Below are 13,310 nucleotides of genomic sequence, written 5' to 3'. Positions count from 1 at the left end.
GCAGGTGGTGATTCGGGATGTCTCTGCCTTTGGTGTGTTAATTTAATCTCTTTAAAAAGCACCAGTGCAGAGGTGATGCTCGGCATGCTCTAGGCCAGGCTTTCCATCCCCACTCTCCTCTGGGGGGGTTTCACGTATTTTGGCAGGAATCCCAAAAGGGGAAAGGGGCTCCGAGGTCTATTAAAGCTGCTCTCCCCCTCCAGGAGCCACCGCACCAACCTGCTCTCCCCCTCTCCGCAGCCTTCATCTGCTTGACAAAAGGGCCTCTTATTGTTATGCAGACGATTCCCTGCTTCCAATTAGTCGATTAATCGTCCAGTTAATCAGGCAATTAGGTGACAGCTGCAGAGATGGCTTTGTGGAGCACTCTGTCCTGCCCCTTATATATGTCACCTGCTCCAATTACCACCTCCACTCGAGTGTTCAGCAATAAAAGTTGGAGAAGTGGCATGCCCACCGCTTGCTCCTCCATCTCTTCAGAGTAATAGGAGAGCGGAGGAGCAGAAATGCTCTGAAATTGGGTTGGTTAAGGTCCAATTACTCTTTGACACATGCGGCTTTCTAAGGGAGGCTGCTAGGAAAGGCAGCCCCTGCTATTAATGCCTGTCCAGGTTAAAGACTCCTACCTCTTGCGTAAGCCCTTGTGCAAGGTTTAAAGGGAGCTTAGAGGTGGGGGAGGATGTTATTTATAATGAGAAACTCTGTAGGGCTGCAGAGGCTCGCTCAGGCTCTTCTGGCTGCTGCTGTTGGCATGCTAATGATGCTAAATGAGTGACAAGGGGACCTTGGTGACTCAACAATGGACATAGGGCCAAAGGAGGAGCATCTAGTGGGAGAACTGACATGATACGACATTGTTTGAGGGCAATAAGAGGATGTAAGATACATGGAAAACAAACTCTGGTTAGTAGGATGTTGTCCCTAATGATCCTGGGTGTTAGGTTTTGCTGGGGTGGGACAGCAGATGGCTGGAGGGTCCACAGTAGACTGTGACCCATCCAGAACTCGTGTTTTTATCCCGTTAGCTCCTGTGGTTCCTCTGATGTGTGCTGCCAAGTGGTGCCCTGAGGACTTGGACACAACAAGGTGACTACCAACATAAGCCCCCCAGCAAGACCTCCACCCCGTTAGTCCCATGGGTTTGCTCCCCTCCCCCAGGTTCCCAAGCCTGTGGGGCTTTGCCCAAGCCTCCCCTCCCTCCCACCACCGAGGGGAGCGGGGTCCTTACCTCACCTCCTGGCCGATGAGCTCCGTGGGCACTGGCGAAGGGGCGGGATGCAGCAATGGAAACAAACACAAGGTCAAAACCACAACCGGTGGGTCCAGCCCCCCCTCGAGAGACATCCCCCTGCTCTGGGAGATCCTCTCCTGCCTGCTGCTGGGCTTCTGTTGCCTCCTGGAGCATCCCGTTTGGGAAAGAAAGAGGAAATCTATCCTGCCACCATTTACTGCATGCCAGCCTGCAGTAAATCACAATCCTGCCATGTAAATCCTCATGCCTGTGCTTAATTTCATGCAAATTAGTGCATCCTTGCAGCACCAGCAACTACCTCTTTCTCTAAATACACAACGACTTTAAAGTCAATGGAGCTATACCCATATACATGCATATGGCTCAACCACTTTTAAGTTAAGACCGAGTTTTCTCATGCCTTCTTCCCTATGTTTGCCTTTGAAATAAGCTCCTCAGCTCCTTTTTGCACAGATCGATACTGTCTTGCTGCAACGGGCACATTTCCCCTCTGCCTATCAACAGGCACATTTTTCTCCTCCCCTGGTCACACCAGACTGATGTGGGAGCCCCTGCCTAGGCTCAGACACGTGGTAGGGGGTGTGCTACTTGTTTTTTAGGGTAATCAATAGTTTGTAGGGTTTTTAGGGATTATTCCCCACTTGTGGATAAGAGAGCATCCCGCTGCTTGCAATAACAACATACAACAACATCGGATCGCTGCTGAAACCTTATATCCAGCCAGGAATCCAAATAAGCAGGAAGAAAAAAAAACCAAACCTCAACACAAGTCTAAATTTGCCCAGGCTAAAAATCATAACACGTTTGCTCAATTTGTTTGAGCTAATTGGGTTTCCTGGGATCCAGCTCCCGGTGGGGTGACTCACAAGCTTCAACAAACTGGAGGCACTGGCAAGTCCCAGGGTGTCGGCAATAAATTACCTTCGCACGTCAAGAAACCCAGATTTGAGCGTGGGGAAGGCAGGGTGTGAGAAAATAAATAGAAGCAGGGCACTCTCATTAGCAACCCGAGCAAGCACCTTTCTGCACGCGGAACAAAGCAGTGAAACACCAATATCCCAGCTCGCTTCAGCACAAGTGGCAGCACATGGGTTTGGTTTTGTTTTTAACAAGATGCGGATGCTGAGAAGAGCAAGGAGGGAGGTGGGTCAGGACGGAGGGAGGTGGGCCAGCACCGCTGTGTGGGTGAAGCTGGAGTCTCTAGAGCCATCCCACTGTTTCAGCCTGCTCCTTTCATCCCTCACTCCCAGACACCTTTGCAATCCAACAAACCCACGGCCACAAAAAAGAACCCAAATGGAGAGGCTGGTCTGTAACCATCACACGTGGCCGTGGGATCACCCGAGGTGACGCCCTGTGCTGTGTGTCAGAGCACCTCGCCTTCTCCTGGGGAGAAAGCACGCACGGAAAGACCAATAGCAAAAATAAATAACACGTGAGCTTTGCATGAACAAGTCGTCTGGCCTCACGTCCCTGCCGGGGGACGGCCCCGTTTGCTTCTCCAGCATGCATCACTGCTGCCAGGCGCTCTCAGATGTGCAACTTCAAAGCCGCTGGCAGAGCGTGCGTGATGAAAGCCCCGGGAGTGATCTGAAGCTCCAGCGATTGCGATCCCCCTAAAGCAAAGCATGCAAAGGGGCTTTTTTTTTTTTTCTTCTCTTTTTTCTAATTCCCCTGGGTGTAAGGGATGAAGGGTAAATATGCTGAGGACCTCTAAAGGTTTGTGGCTGGGAGTTTTCCAGGTTTGTAGACAAATTTTGACGGGGTTGGAGGGGGGGGCAGTAAGCATAACTTAAAGAGTTAAGCCTGAACGGGAAAAATCAAAGCCCATTTGGAACAAGCAAAGTGCAAGGAGCTCAGCTCTATACATCCCCGTGCTGCCGGATAACCAGCTGCTCACCTCTGATAGACTTCGATCGCGTGCGTGCTCTCTTATCGTCATTTTCTAAACTCATCTGGAATGGAAAGAAAAGATAATTGTTGAAAGATAACAAGAAAATTATTGTTAAAGGACAATCTCACGTGTGGCTGTTGCCCTGGGTAAATACGTGGGCGGCAGGGAAAGCTTCCCCACGTTTCTGAGACAGACATTTCTTGCATCGCTTTTATCATTCAACCCACAGTGCCCAAATTTAGCAACCTGAAATTAATTTCCACATCCTGGGACGCAACAAGGACTCTTTGCTGGTCGGGTACTGCAGTGAGACAAACACCCAGATGTGATGGAAAACGGCTGCGTCTGCGACATCCCTCATTAAGGGCAGAACTGATTTCTCTGGATTTACACTCCAGAAGTGCTGCGAGCATCTAGGTGAGCAGGCAGCTCATTTCATTTTGCAGAAATCTCTGAATATGCAGCCAAGCTACTCTCCTGCCCAGGAAGGGCAACTTTTTGTGCAATGCCCTAAAGAGCAACCTCTCCTCTCTGCCTCAGTCTGACACTAAGAGGGTTGCATCTAAATAACCCCCGCGATGTGGACATCAAACAGGAGGGTCTGCGGGGAACGCGGGCATGAATAAGTAACATCGGGGACTTCAAAGTGCTCGATATTAATTAAACATCACAACATGCCACAAGGTAGCGGAAGGCTGAAGTGCAGCCACCTCCGGGGTGCAGCGTGGGCTCCGCACCCACGCCCCAGCGTTGGGGAGAGCTTTGGGATGGGGCTGTGCCTGCAGCGGGGAGCAGGGGAACCTCCACGGCCAGAATAATAGAAATGGGATTTCGTGAAACTCGTCAATGAAGTTGCTGGAGCGGTCAAAGAGCTGGTTTTATGTCTCACCCTCAGCACGGATGGTCTGCCTGTGGGAGACCAAATGCCAACGGAGCGCAGAGGATTGGGGTGGGAGCAGGGAGGCGGATCAGGGCCTGGTTTGGGTTTTATCATGGTATTATGGTCTGGGACATTGCTTCTTGGGATAAACAGGAAGGAGAGAGAATGGAGGGGTGTGGAAGGACCATTTCCAAGTGGGATTTGACATACTAACCACAAATTCTCCCTGGCACATGCTCTTTGGAGCATTCTCGACAAGGCTCAGCTGGAGGGGGGTCCACCCGGCTCCTGTGCCATCCCTAAACTAACCCTCTGGCACCCCCAGCAGAGGGGGGACACAAGTGGCTGCCCCCCAGGTCCAGCAGCAGGAAGGGGGACACGTGCAGAGCACCTGGGGGTACAACACACAGATGATGTGTGCCACCACGTGCACCTTGAAACTCTTTCCTGATGGCTGCAGCTCGCAGTCCCCAGCAGAAGGGGCTGGGGGTCCTCACCCATCACCCCCAAAGGATGTGCTGCTGGGTTTGGGGCTCTCTTGTTTCCCCTCTGAGGTTTGGGGGTGGTGAGGAGGGATGGAATCTTTTGGGTGGCAAGGGCAAGGGGATGGAGGTCCCCAGCCGATGGGGCACCGCAGCTGAAAGCATCTCCAAGGAGAGGGATGAAATTTTCCCAAGTGCCTCTCTCCCTCCCACTGCCACCCTCCAGAAACACAGCGTTAACACGCCATGATTTATGTGATTTGTTAGATGGGGAGATTGGAGAAGGAAAAAAAAAAAAAAAAAATCAAAACCTGGAGCAATTTATGCATCCTGTCAGCATTCAGCCCGTGGCACCGCGGTGTTGTGCTCCACGTTTATTACAATCTTCCCAATAACACAGCAGACAATTACTATAATTCCTATTTTTAAAGCCCTGGTTCCCTGCGGACCAATGGCTCACGTTTAAAGTGTGGAGAGGAGCAGGTGTCAAAGGGACTTCATTACACTTATGAGCCTTTCAACGCCGGCGTGCACTGAGCGAGCTAGCTAATGCCACCGCCGCACGCCGACAATACGACTAATACGTGTGATTGCTGGGAGCCTGCCTCCAACCAAAATGAATTTCAGAGAGGGCTTTTTTTTTTTCTTTTTTTTTTTTGACAGTTTTTCCAGGGAATTGGCACGTGTTGGGCTGGTGCCTTGGCAATATGGGTTTCCTGCAGATAAATTATTCAAAGCAGCAGAGGAGGGAAGGCTGTGGGAAGCGTAATGGGCACTGCCTGACACGTGCCAGTGCCAGCCAAAAAAAGAGGTAGGGCTGGGACCCTGCAGGGACAGTTTTCAAAGCTTCAGACAGCAAAATTTTCTTAAACCTGCCCTTCAAGGACAGGCAGGTGGGAAGGGCTCAAGCTGCTGGTCTACAAGTGGGTGAAACCCCATTGCATGCCACATTTGTCTTCAAAAAATTAGGCATCACGTCTGAGCTAACATCCAGGCTCCTCACTACACCATAGCACCTCATAAGGAAATTCCTCCCCTTACCTTCAACACTTCTTTCAAGGATCAAATGCTCGGGGAAGATGGAAGCACACTCGGTCACCATATGGGCAAAGGGCACAGGAGCCACCTAGGGCAGGGATGGACTCAGCCTTGCTGAGGACCAAAGGATGGAAAAGCCAAATAGGCTGCCTTGCCTGGCCTACTTCACAAAGCAGCTCTAAAAAAAAAAAAAATAAAAAAAAATAAAAATAAAGGTTTTTCCCCATAGGGAAGACCCCATTACTTGGTTAGAGAACATCACACAGCTCCACCTCTGTGTATTTAAAATATTTCGCTCACAGCACTGAAGGGATGGGGTGGGCTCTGCACACCCAGACTGTTTTCTACCATCAGGCTCCTTTTCTCAGCTTAAATCAACAGCAGCATCCTCAAAAATATTAATTTCCCACCAAAGTTCAGAAACACCAGGAAAAAGATCCATTTCTGAGCTCAGCCCCTGCCCCTTCCAGGACATGGCTGCTCCTGTGCTCCCGGAGCCTCGGTGGCTATCGGGCTCGGATGCACGAAGGTTACATGAAAGCACTGTCCTTCATTGTTCACCTCCTCAGTGAGAAGCCCTCTAGACAGATCGTTTTAATGCAAAATTTCAGGTCACATAGGGCATATTTGCAGTCTTGGAGACTGCTGGGGTATTTTCATTTGTTCTCTCTCTTGCTCACGTAACAGCCAGGCTGAGAAGCTGTCTGGATTTCACTCTTATTATTTCAACTCTGAATGGAAAACAAAGCAATCTGAAAGGAAACCTCCAAATAAATTATTGCTACCCGACGCCAGCCTCGGAGCACGTTAGTCCAGCTAGAAAAGACAGAGGTTTATTCTGCTCCTCCTCCCCGTATCGCTGGGTTATCTCTCCCATTAAACCCAAATAAGCATCGAGCAGATTTCCCAACCCAATGCCAGGAGACAACGTGGTGGAAAGGATCCTGTGCTGGGTCTTGGGGTTCCCACTTCGGGGTTCAGCTCCATGCTCTGCCACAGACAGTCAGGGTAACCGTGAGAGCATCAGTTCCTCTCTGGATGCCCCTTTTTCCCCCTCTTCTCTCTAAGGTGCCGTGGTGCTGGCGCTGTTTCTTACCATGTGTTTGCCCTGCACTAGGGAGCCTCCTGACATGACCATACCACCAGCTATACTGACAACATCCTGATGCTGCAAATCTAAATCAATGAGGTTCAGACAGATAAACCTGAAAGATGGTTTAATCTGAGTACAACGTGAATTTTAACAGCCTTCTGCAGTATCAGTCTTACTCTGCTGACGAGACTCCAGCAATACAGCACGACAACAGCAAAGTTTAATTTTATGGAGTACCTACAGGGTTGATATTTTCTTCTTTCTTATCTTAATACACATTTATTTTCCAATGGAAGACCGAGGTGTTACCATAAAGCCGCTGGAGCCTCCCGTGCGCCGTTGCCCAGGTGTGCCTGGGCTTTGACAGCTCCATGCAAATACACCATGAAGGGCCAAGCAGAAATTCCCCACGGTCAGCGGTAATACTCGATATGTATTCAAGAGCACCGCTGAGCTCAGAGAAAATAAACACACTGAAAAAGCCTTCAGCCGGACAAAGGGAGGTGAGGATTCAGCGGGAATATTTATTTTACCCTGAAAGCAGCAGCGCTTCCATCAGTGCCTATTTGTGGTTACAGCAAAATGCCATTTGCAAGAAGCTGTGTCTGAGCTTTAGAGGGACAGACGGACAGGCAGAGACTCTATTTTTAGTTAAAGAACAAAACCTAAGTTTGCCCAGCAGCAAGAGGAGGAAAATGCCAGAAGAAATGACATTTTTCCTACAGAAGTGTTGAAAAGTGGTTTTTTTTTTTACTCGATCCTTCCCCTCTTACAGGTCCAAAGAGCCCCTTCTTTAGCTCCTCAAGAGAAAACACGGCACCAGCTGCCCCAACGAGATGGGACCCCATGGTACCTGGCCATGGACAGAGGATGGTCCAGCTCCTGCAGCCCTGTTTCGGGGCTGGGTTGGAAGCCAGGAGGAGGGATGTGAAGGGAGAAGGATGCTGTGTGGCAAACCTCCACCATCACCAACCTGACTCATTCAAGCCCTCACCAGAAAAGATGAATTTGCTCTCCCCCCTGTTCTCTGCAAAGTGCCACGGCATCACTGGGCACTGCAGAAAATGAAGACCGCTTCGTCCCACTGGACCTTCTCTAGCTGGTAATTTTTTTAAAAATAATAAATAGGGGGTGATGGAGGAAGACATGTCCCTTGATCAAGAGTCTCCCTCTACTTTTCAAAAAGGCTCAATAGTAGCTCCCAGCTGCTATTTTATAACCACACTCTGAGGTTACAGTGGGGTTTTTTTTCCCTTTCTTCCTTTAGGGTCTTCCCTGCTGCTTGATTTAAATCCTCCTGACGTTCCACCTATTGTGAGTCCCGTCCTCAGCTGAATAAACTACCGTCTGCCGTTTGCTCTCTCACTGCTTCCAGGAAAGGACACCCTGCGCAGCGTTCTCGGGCTTGGAGTCGGCGGAGGTGGGGAGGATTTTGCCTTGACATCTTTAGATGCAAAACCACAGCTTGTCCCTACCTCAAATTAAAAATTACAGCTGTGTCACAAACATCCTCCTGAAGCCGTGCTGTCACTTTTCATTTGCAAAAAGGGACCAATCCCCACCTAAAACAACCCCCACCACTGCGAATGAAACGCTTACCAAGCGCTAATGCTCTGTAGCGGTAGCAGAGGCATCCTCCGCACGAGTGAAGCGAACCAGAAAAGATGCTCCCGAGCATCACATCCGACACAGCCACAGCTGTAGCGTGTGCCTCCGCAGCGCTGACATTCAGGCATTAGGCTGGGGTGATTTCATAGGCAGTAGTTTCAGTTGATATATACTTTCCTCTCGACTGTTTGAAAGTGCTGCAACACGCACTCCAAACGCCGTTTGATGCACAGGGAGACCTAAGTGGCTCCATACGTGCAAACAGCTCTTATGCCAGAAAAGGAGGGGTAGGAGAGGGGAGAAAAATACCGCAGTTCTTCAACCTCATTGTTTTCAAACTCGATAAGAAGCTGCCTTTTTCATAAGATAATCCTTGAGTGGCACAGTGTGCGGCGTTTAATGAAGGGAGCTATGTGCGCACCTCCGAAGAGGACTGCGGCAGCCGGTGCTGGTGGCAGGGGGTGGGCTTTGGTGGCCCCATCAACATCAGCCCTGCCTGTCCCCCATGGGTGCGTGCCAGCACGGCTTTCCGAGATCAATTGCTCTATCTAATTCCTACAGAATGCAGAATCATAGAATGACAGAATAGTTGGGGTTGGAAGGGACATTAAAGACCATCTAGTTCCAACTCCCCTTCCATTAAACCAGCTTGCCCAAAGCCTCATCCTGCCTGGCCTTGAGCCCCTCCAGGGATGGGGCATCCACAGCTTCTCTGGGCACCCTGGGCCACTGCCTCACCCCCTGCACAGGGAAACATTTCTTCCCAATATCTCATCTCAATCTCCCCTCTTTCAGCTTAAAACCGTTCCCCCTCATCCTATCCCTCTACCCCTGATCATGAGTCCCTCCCCATCTCTCCTGTAGCCCCCTTTCAGCACTGGAAGGCGATGGAAACTCTGCCCAGTGGCTTCTCTTCTCCAGGCTGAACAACCCCAACTCTTTTCCCCAAAACCCTCATCATGAGCTTCACACAGGCCCACCTCTCAAGCCCATCAAGGTCACTCTGGATGGCATCCCCTCCCTCCACCATCCTAACAGCACCAGCCTTCAGCAACAGCCCGCCTGCTGTTCAGCAGTACCCCCAGCTAGCTCACCATGGCACCGGGGAATAGGGAAGATTTGGGAAAGAAAGATGAATTTCTCCATCAGCCACCATGGTCCAGGACAAGCACAAGCAGGAGCGTCCGTGCGGACGGTCCCAGCTGGCTCCGTGCAGAGAGCACCTCTCCCCAGCACTCGGAGATCTCATTTCAGACCTGTCACGGGAAATTTTATCCTGCGCCTGGACTTCTTTAGAGGCAAAAATAAATAAGTAAACGTGCCCCACATCCCATTGTCCTTCACCGCTGTGCATCCTGTGGATTACGAGCCGTAACTGGCATGAAAAACTCCATTTAAATGCAATCTCTATTTATGAGCACACATGCAAGTGCAAGCACGTGCACGTGGTGCAGATCTGCCGGTTAAAGGGGGCTTGGGACCTCTCCCCGCTGTGAGATAGGAGGGCTGCACACACACACAATATCCAGGCCTAGACTGTCCTAAGTTCTACCTGGATTTTAGGAAAATATAGCAGAAAATAAATGTGCTACTGCACTGATAGGCAAATAAATATCTTTTACATTTTGCCTAAATGGATTTAAAGTAAAGCATGGGGAAAACTGGAGAGAGCTGGCTTAGAGCCTTATCAAAGCCAGCCTCCTCCACCCCTTCCTATTCAAGTTTAATTTGGCTTTTAGAACGAAGGACCAGAACTCATCTATTGCCCACTCCTGCACCTTCGTCTGACAGCCAGAGATGTGCAGGATCAGGCCCCTGCATAACCTGGACGTCCCATAGTGTGACTCTTCACAGACCTCGCCTTGCAGGACCAGCACCACCACCTCCAAAAGCTGCAGCTCCCCAAACCCTCCTCCCACTCCAGGTGCCCCCTCCCCACCTCCTCCTCTTGCCCCCAGACCACTCACTCTGCTGAAACACAGAAAGCAGAGCTGGGGGGTGCAAGAAGCAGTTAATATTAGCAGTGTGCTTGGCAGGGGCAGAAGCACTAGATGAGCACCAGGTAGTAGGAACATTACCTTTCGTAATCATGGCTTTATTAACACACAACAATCTTATTAAATCTAATCTAAGTGCTTATTTGGCAGGTTCAATAGAAAAGCCTTAATTGAGCTTGTTTTAAATATAGCAACAACTGCTTACGCTGCTTTCTAAGAAGGTGTGAGCTTTCCTGGCAACACCTGCTCGCAGCTGACAGCTTGTTAGTGAAGAAGGATGGTTCTTAAGGGTGGATTTTTGCTGGTTTGGGGTTTTCCCAGGTCTTGGTTTACTTGGGGATACAGGAAGAGTTGGTAACATCAGTCACCCAAGGAAGGCTGCCTCCAGTGCCCAGGTGGGTCCATCCACCCTCTGAGATGATGTCTTGTTACAAAGAGGCCAAAACGGGACAGGAAGTGTCATTTGCGTAATGAGCAGCCCAGTTCTATGCTTAATTAAAGCTTCCTAATCTGCTGGCGGTGAGTCTGCCGGGAGGTTTGACAGCCTTGGCTGGACCTCTTTCATCAGCCACAGCTGCAGCACTAAATGAGCCGCTCTGTTGAGCCCCCGGGAGCTGCCGGGGGTCCCGGGGGGATGAATGCTTCGCTTGTCTCCTCCAAAGGCACCACGGCTTCACCTGGCGTACGAGGGGCTTCTTCCATCCAGCCGGCGCCTTGGAGAAAGAGCCTATTTTACCAAGCCTGGGACTGACCTAAATATCCAGCTCTGAGCCATCCTTGAAGGATGGGACCAAAGAGGAAGGGAAGGATTTCAATATCCGGACCCAAAGCCAAGTCTTGACAGCTGGAAGCCCTCTGTGCCCGGATTCACCAAGCAGGAGGTTCAGTAACAAGGAGACAGAAGCTTCCAAGTCCTGCCCATCGCTTTGAGTGCTGGAAAGGCTCCATTCCCCCAGGACCACCTGGTCCATAGGGGCTGGAGCAGCACGCAGCCTCATCCTATGGCCAACACATGGGGCGGGGGGGTCACCATACCAAAAAAAGCACACTAGTGGAGGACCAAGGGTCTTCTGCTCACCTTGATGCGTGTGCCGTGCAGGCTGGTGGCTCCCTTGCAGCTGCTGATCTTCTCTCCGCAGGTCCACCTCTGATTCAGCAGCTCACCCCGAAACTCATTTTCTGGGGAGGGGAAGAGGAACACAGGGTCAGGACACAGAGTCAGCCCAGGACCACAGCAGCAGCATCAACTAGAGGTGAAAATGCAATATTTATTCCCTGCCTGCTTTTTTTAATGGCCGTTCAAACCTTGCTGTCCATGCCATTATTGCCGACAGCAATGAGATCAAGAGCATTTGCCCCCCAGACTCTGGCCTCTGGGCCCTCAGTGGCACAGCTCACCTTAGCAAACCATTGTCACTTCGGGCACTGCCACCGTAAGCCTTCCCCTGGCATCTTTAATTGCGGCTCCCTCTGGCACTGAGTACGGAATAATTCACTGCCTGCTCTCCAAGCCTTGCTCCATTCATCCTCTAGCACCAGTGCAAAGGAAAAACAAGAGCATCCCTCAGAAGGAGGCACATGAGGAGCTCCACGTGCGCCGGCAGGCTCATTCATCTCAGGCTGCTAATAGCCTGGGGAAGAGCTCGGGGCAGAGGCTTCATTTCTGCTGCTGAACAGGCTCCCAGGCTTCCTTGACGTGAATCATCTTAGGGTGATCTCAAAGGCAGGGAAAGCAGGGAGGAGGCTCGCACACACTAAAGAAAACCTGTGGAAGGCGGGTGTTTCTAGCAAAGGATAACTTGCTGAGGGTGTAGGACACCAGTCGAGCAGCTTTGGATCTGCTCTGCCACAAAGCAGCTTTTGGGAGAACACGCAGCAAACAGCCGGGGCATTTATTTCTCCCCTGCCTGTGTCTGTTCTCTGGCTACAAGACATTAAGGAACAACCAGTATATCCCACAGTGCTCTTGCAAGGATGAGGACATTGTAAGACTGGGATAATTCAATCCTACGGTGATGCACAATCCAAGTTAGTGCCTAAGACAGATGACCATGAAAGTCACCTTCATGTATTTGAACTAAACCAAAGCTGTCCTGAAGCCAGGAGGGCAGCTGGGGGGACTTTTCTAGGTTTCACAGGAGAAACATCTGCGCTGGAGATTCCACTCCAAACCCTGCCTGAAGCACTGTGTTCCAGCCTGGACCCACAGGAGAGGCACAGGGCTTGGAAACAAAATCCAAGAGTTGCTGAAACATTATTCTGCTTTGGAGGAGCTCTGAGGAAAGGGAGCAGGGAGGCACAGATGGCCAGGCAGATGATGAAAACCAAGCAAACTGTGGGAAAGAAGCTAGAAAGGGACAGAAGAAAGAAGAACAGGGGAAAAAAAAAAAAAAAAAGAAGAAATAAAGATGTTTCTGTAGCCCATCCATAGGACAGTGCAGCCTTCCTGGGTATCTGAAGCATTTCCCTGAGCATCCTTCTCCCAGGCTGCGCATTTTAAAGCGGGAGCATCCTCTGGGGCGCAGGAGGAGCAGAGAGGGGGTTGAATTGCAGAAACAATGGATCCTGGATGCAAGATAACCCTAAAGATAGCTTAGAAGCTTTTTGAAAGGTTGGGAGGTTATAAGATTCAACCCCGAGGAGGAAAAAATAGCAAAACACACACTCATGCTTTTTCTCTTTGGGCCTGTTTTGCTCCCGGGTACCTAAGTTGTAGGCTAAGGGTGAGCTCTGGAAGCTGCCGTGGTGAATCTAGCCCAAGGTGCCAGCTTGCCCTTGCTGTGGGCTCCATCCCAACCTCCCATGCCTTCATCCCTGTGAGCAAGAGGAGGGGAAGGGGCTGCGTGTTGGGGCAAGGAGCCCTGACCAGGCTGAAGGTGCATTGGCTGCACCAGCTCAAGCACCCTCCTGCCCGCTCCTGTCCCTCTGCCCAGCCCGGTTCAGATGGCCAAGGCAGCTCCATCAACACCCGAATCAGATTTCCTCTGCTCTGTGCTGCTCAAATGCATCTGGTCCCTGGAGAGGATCAGCTTGCACTGTTGGCTGTGCCCTTTCCACCTCGCTGCA

The 13,310-nt window shown here is 50.7% G+C and overlaps 1 protein-coding gene across 1 annotated transcript in view; it reads right to left on the bottom strand.

Moving 5' to 3' along the window:
• MYT1 (myelin transcription factor 1) overlaps window positions 1-11,418 on the bottom strand; it is a gene marked incomplete at its 3' end in the record, with an annotated part of 29,364 nt that extends 17,946 nt beyond the window's left edge. Inside the window, exons 1-3 of the mRNA XM_010086671.1 lie at window positions 11,323-11,418; window positions 3,153-3,207; window positions 1,229-1,259 (exon numbers count right to left, since the gene is read on the bottom strand). Coding sequence (XP_010084973.1) covers window positions 1,229-1,259; window positions 3,153-3,207 — 86 coding nt within the window. The remainder of the gene's footprint in view (window positions 1-1,228; window positions 1,260-3,152; window positions 3,208-11,322) is intronic.
• Between the last annotated feature and the right edge of the window lie 1,892 nt (window positions 11,419-13,310).

The sequence above is a fragment of the Pterocles gutturalis genome, unplaced genomic scaffold (genome assembly GCF_000699245.1).
Source record: "Pterocles gutturalis isolate BGI_N339 unplaced genomic scaffold, ASM69924v1 scaffold12741, whole genome shotgun sequence".
NCBI lineage: Eukaryota > Metazoa > Chordata > Aves > Pterocliformes > Pteroclidae > Pterocles > Pterocles gutturalis.
This window is presented reverse-complemented; position numbering and strand designations above follow the sequence as displayed.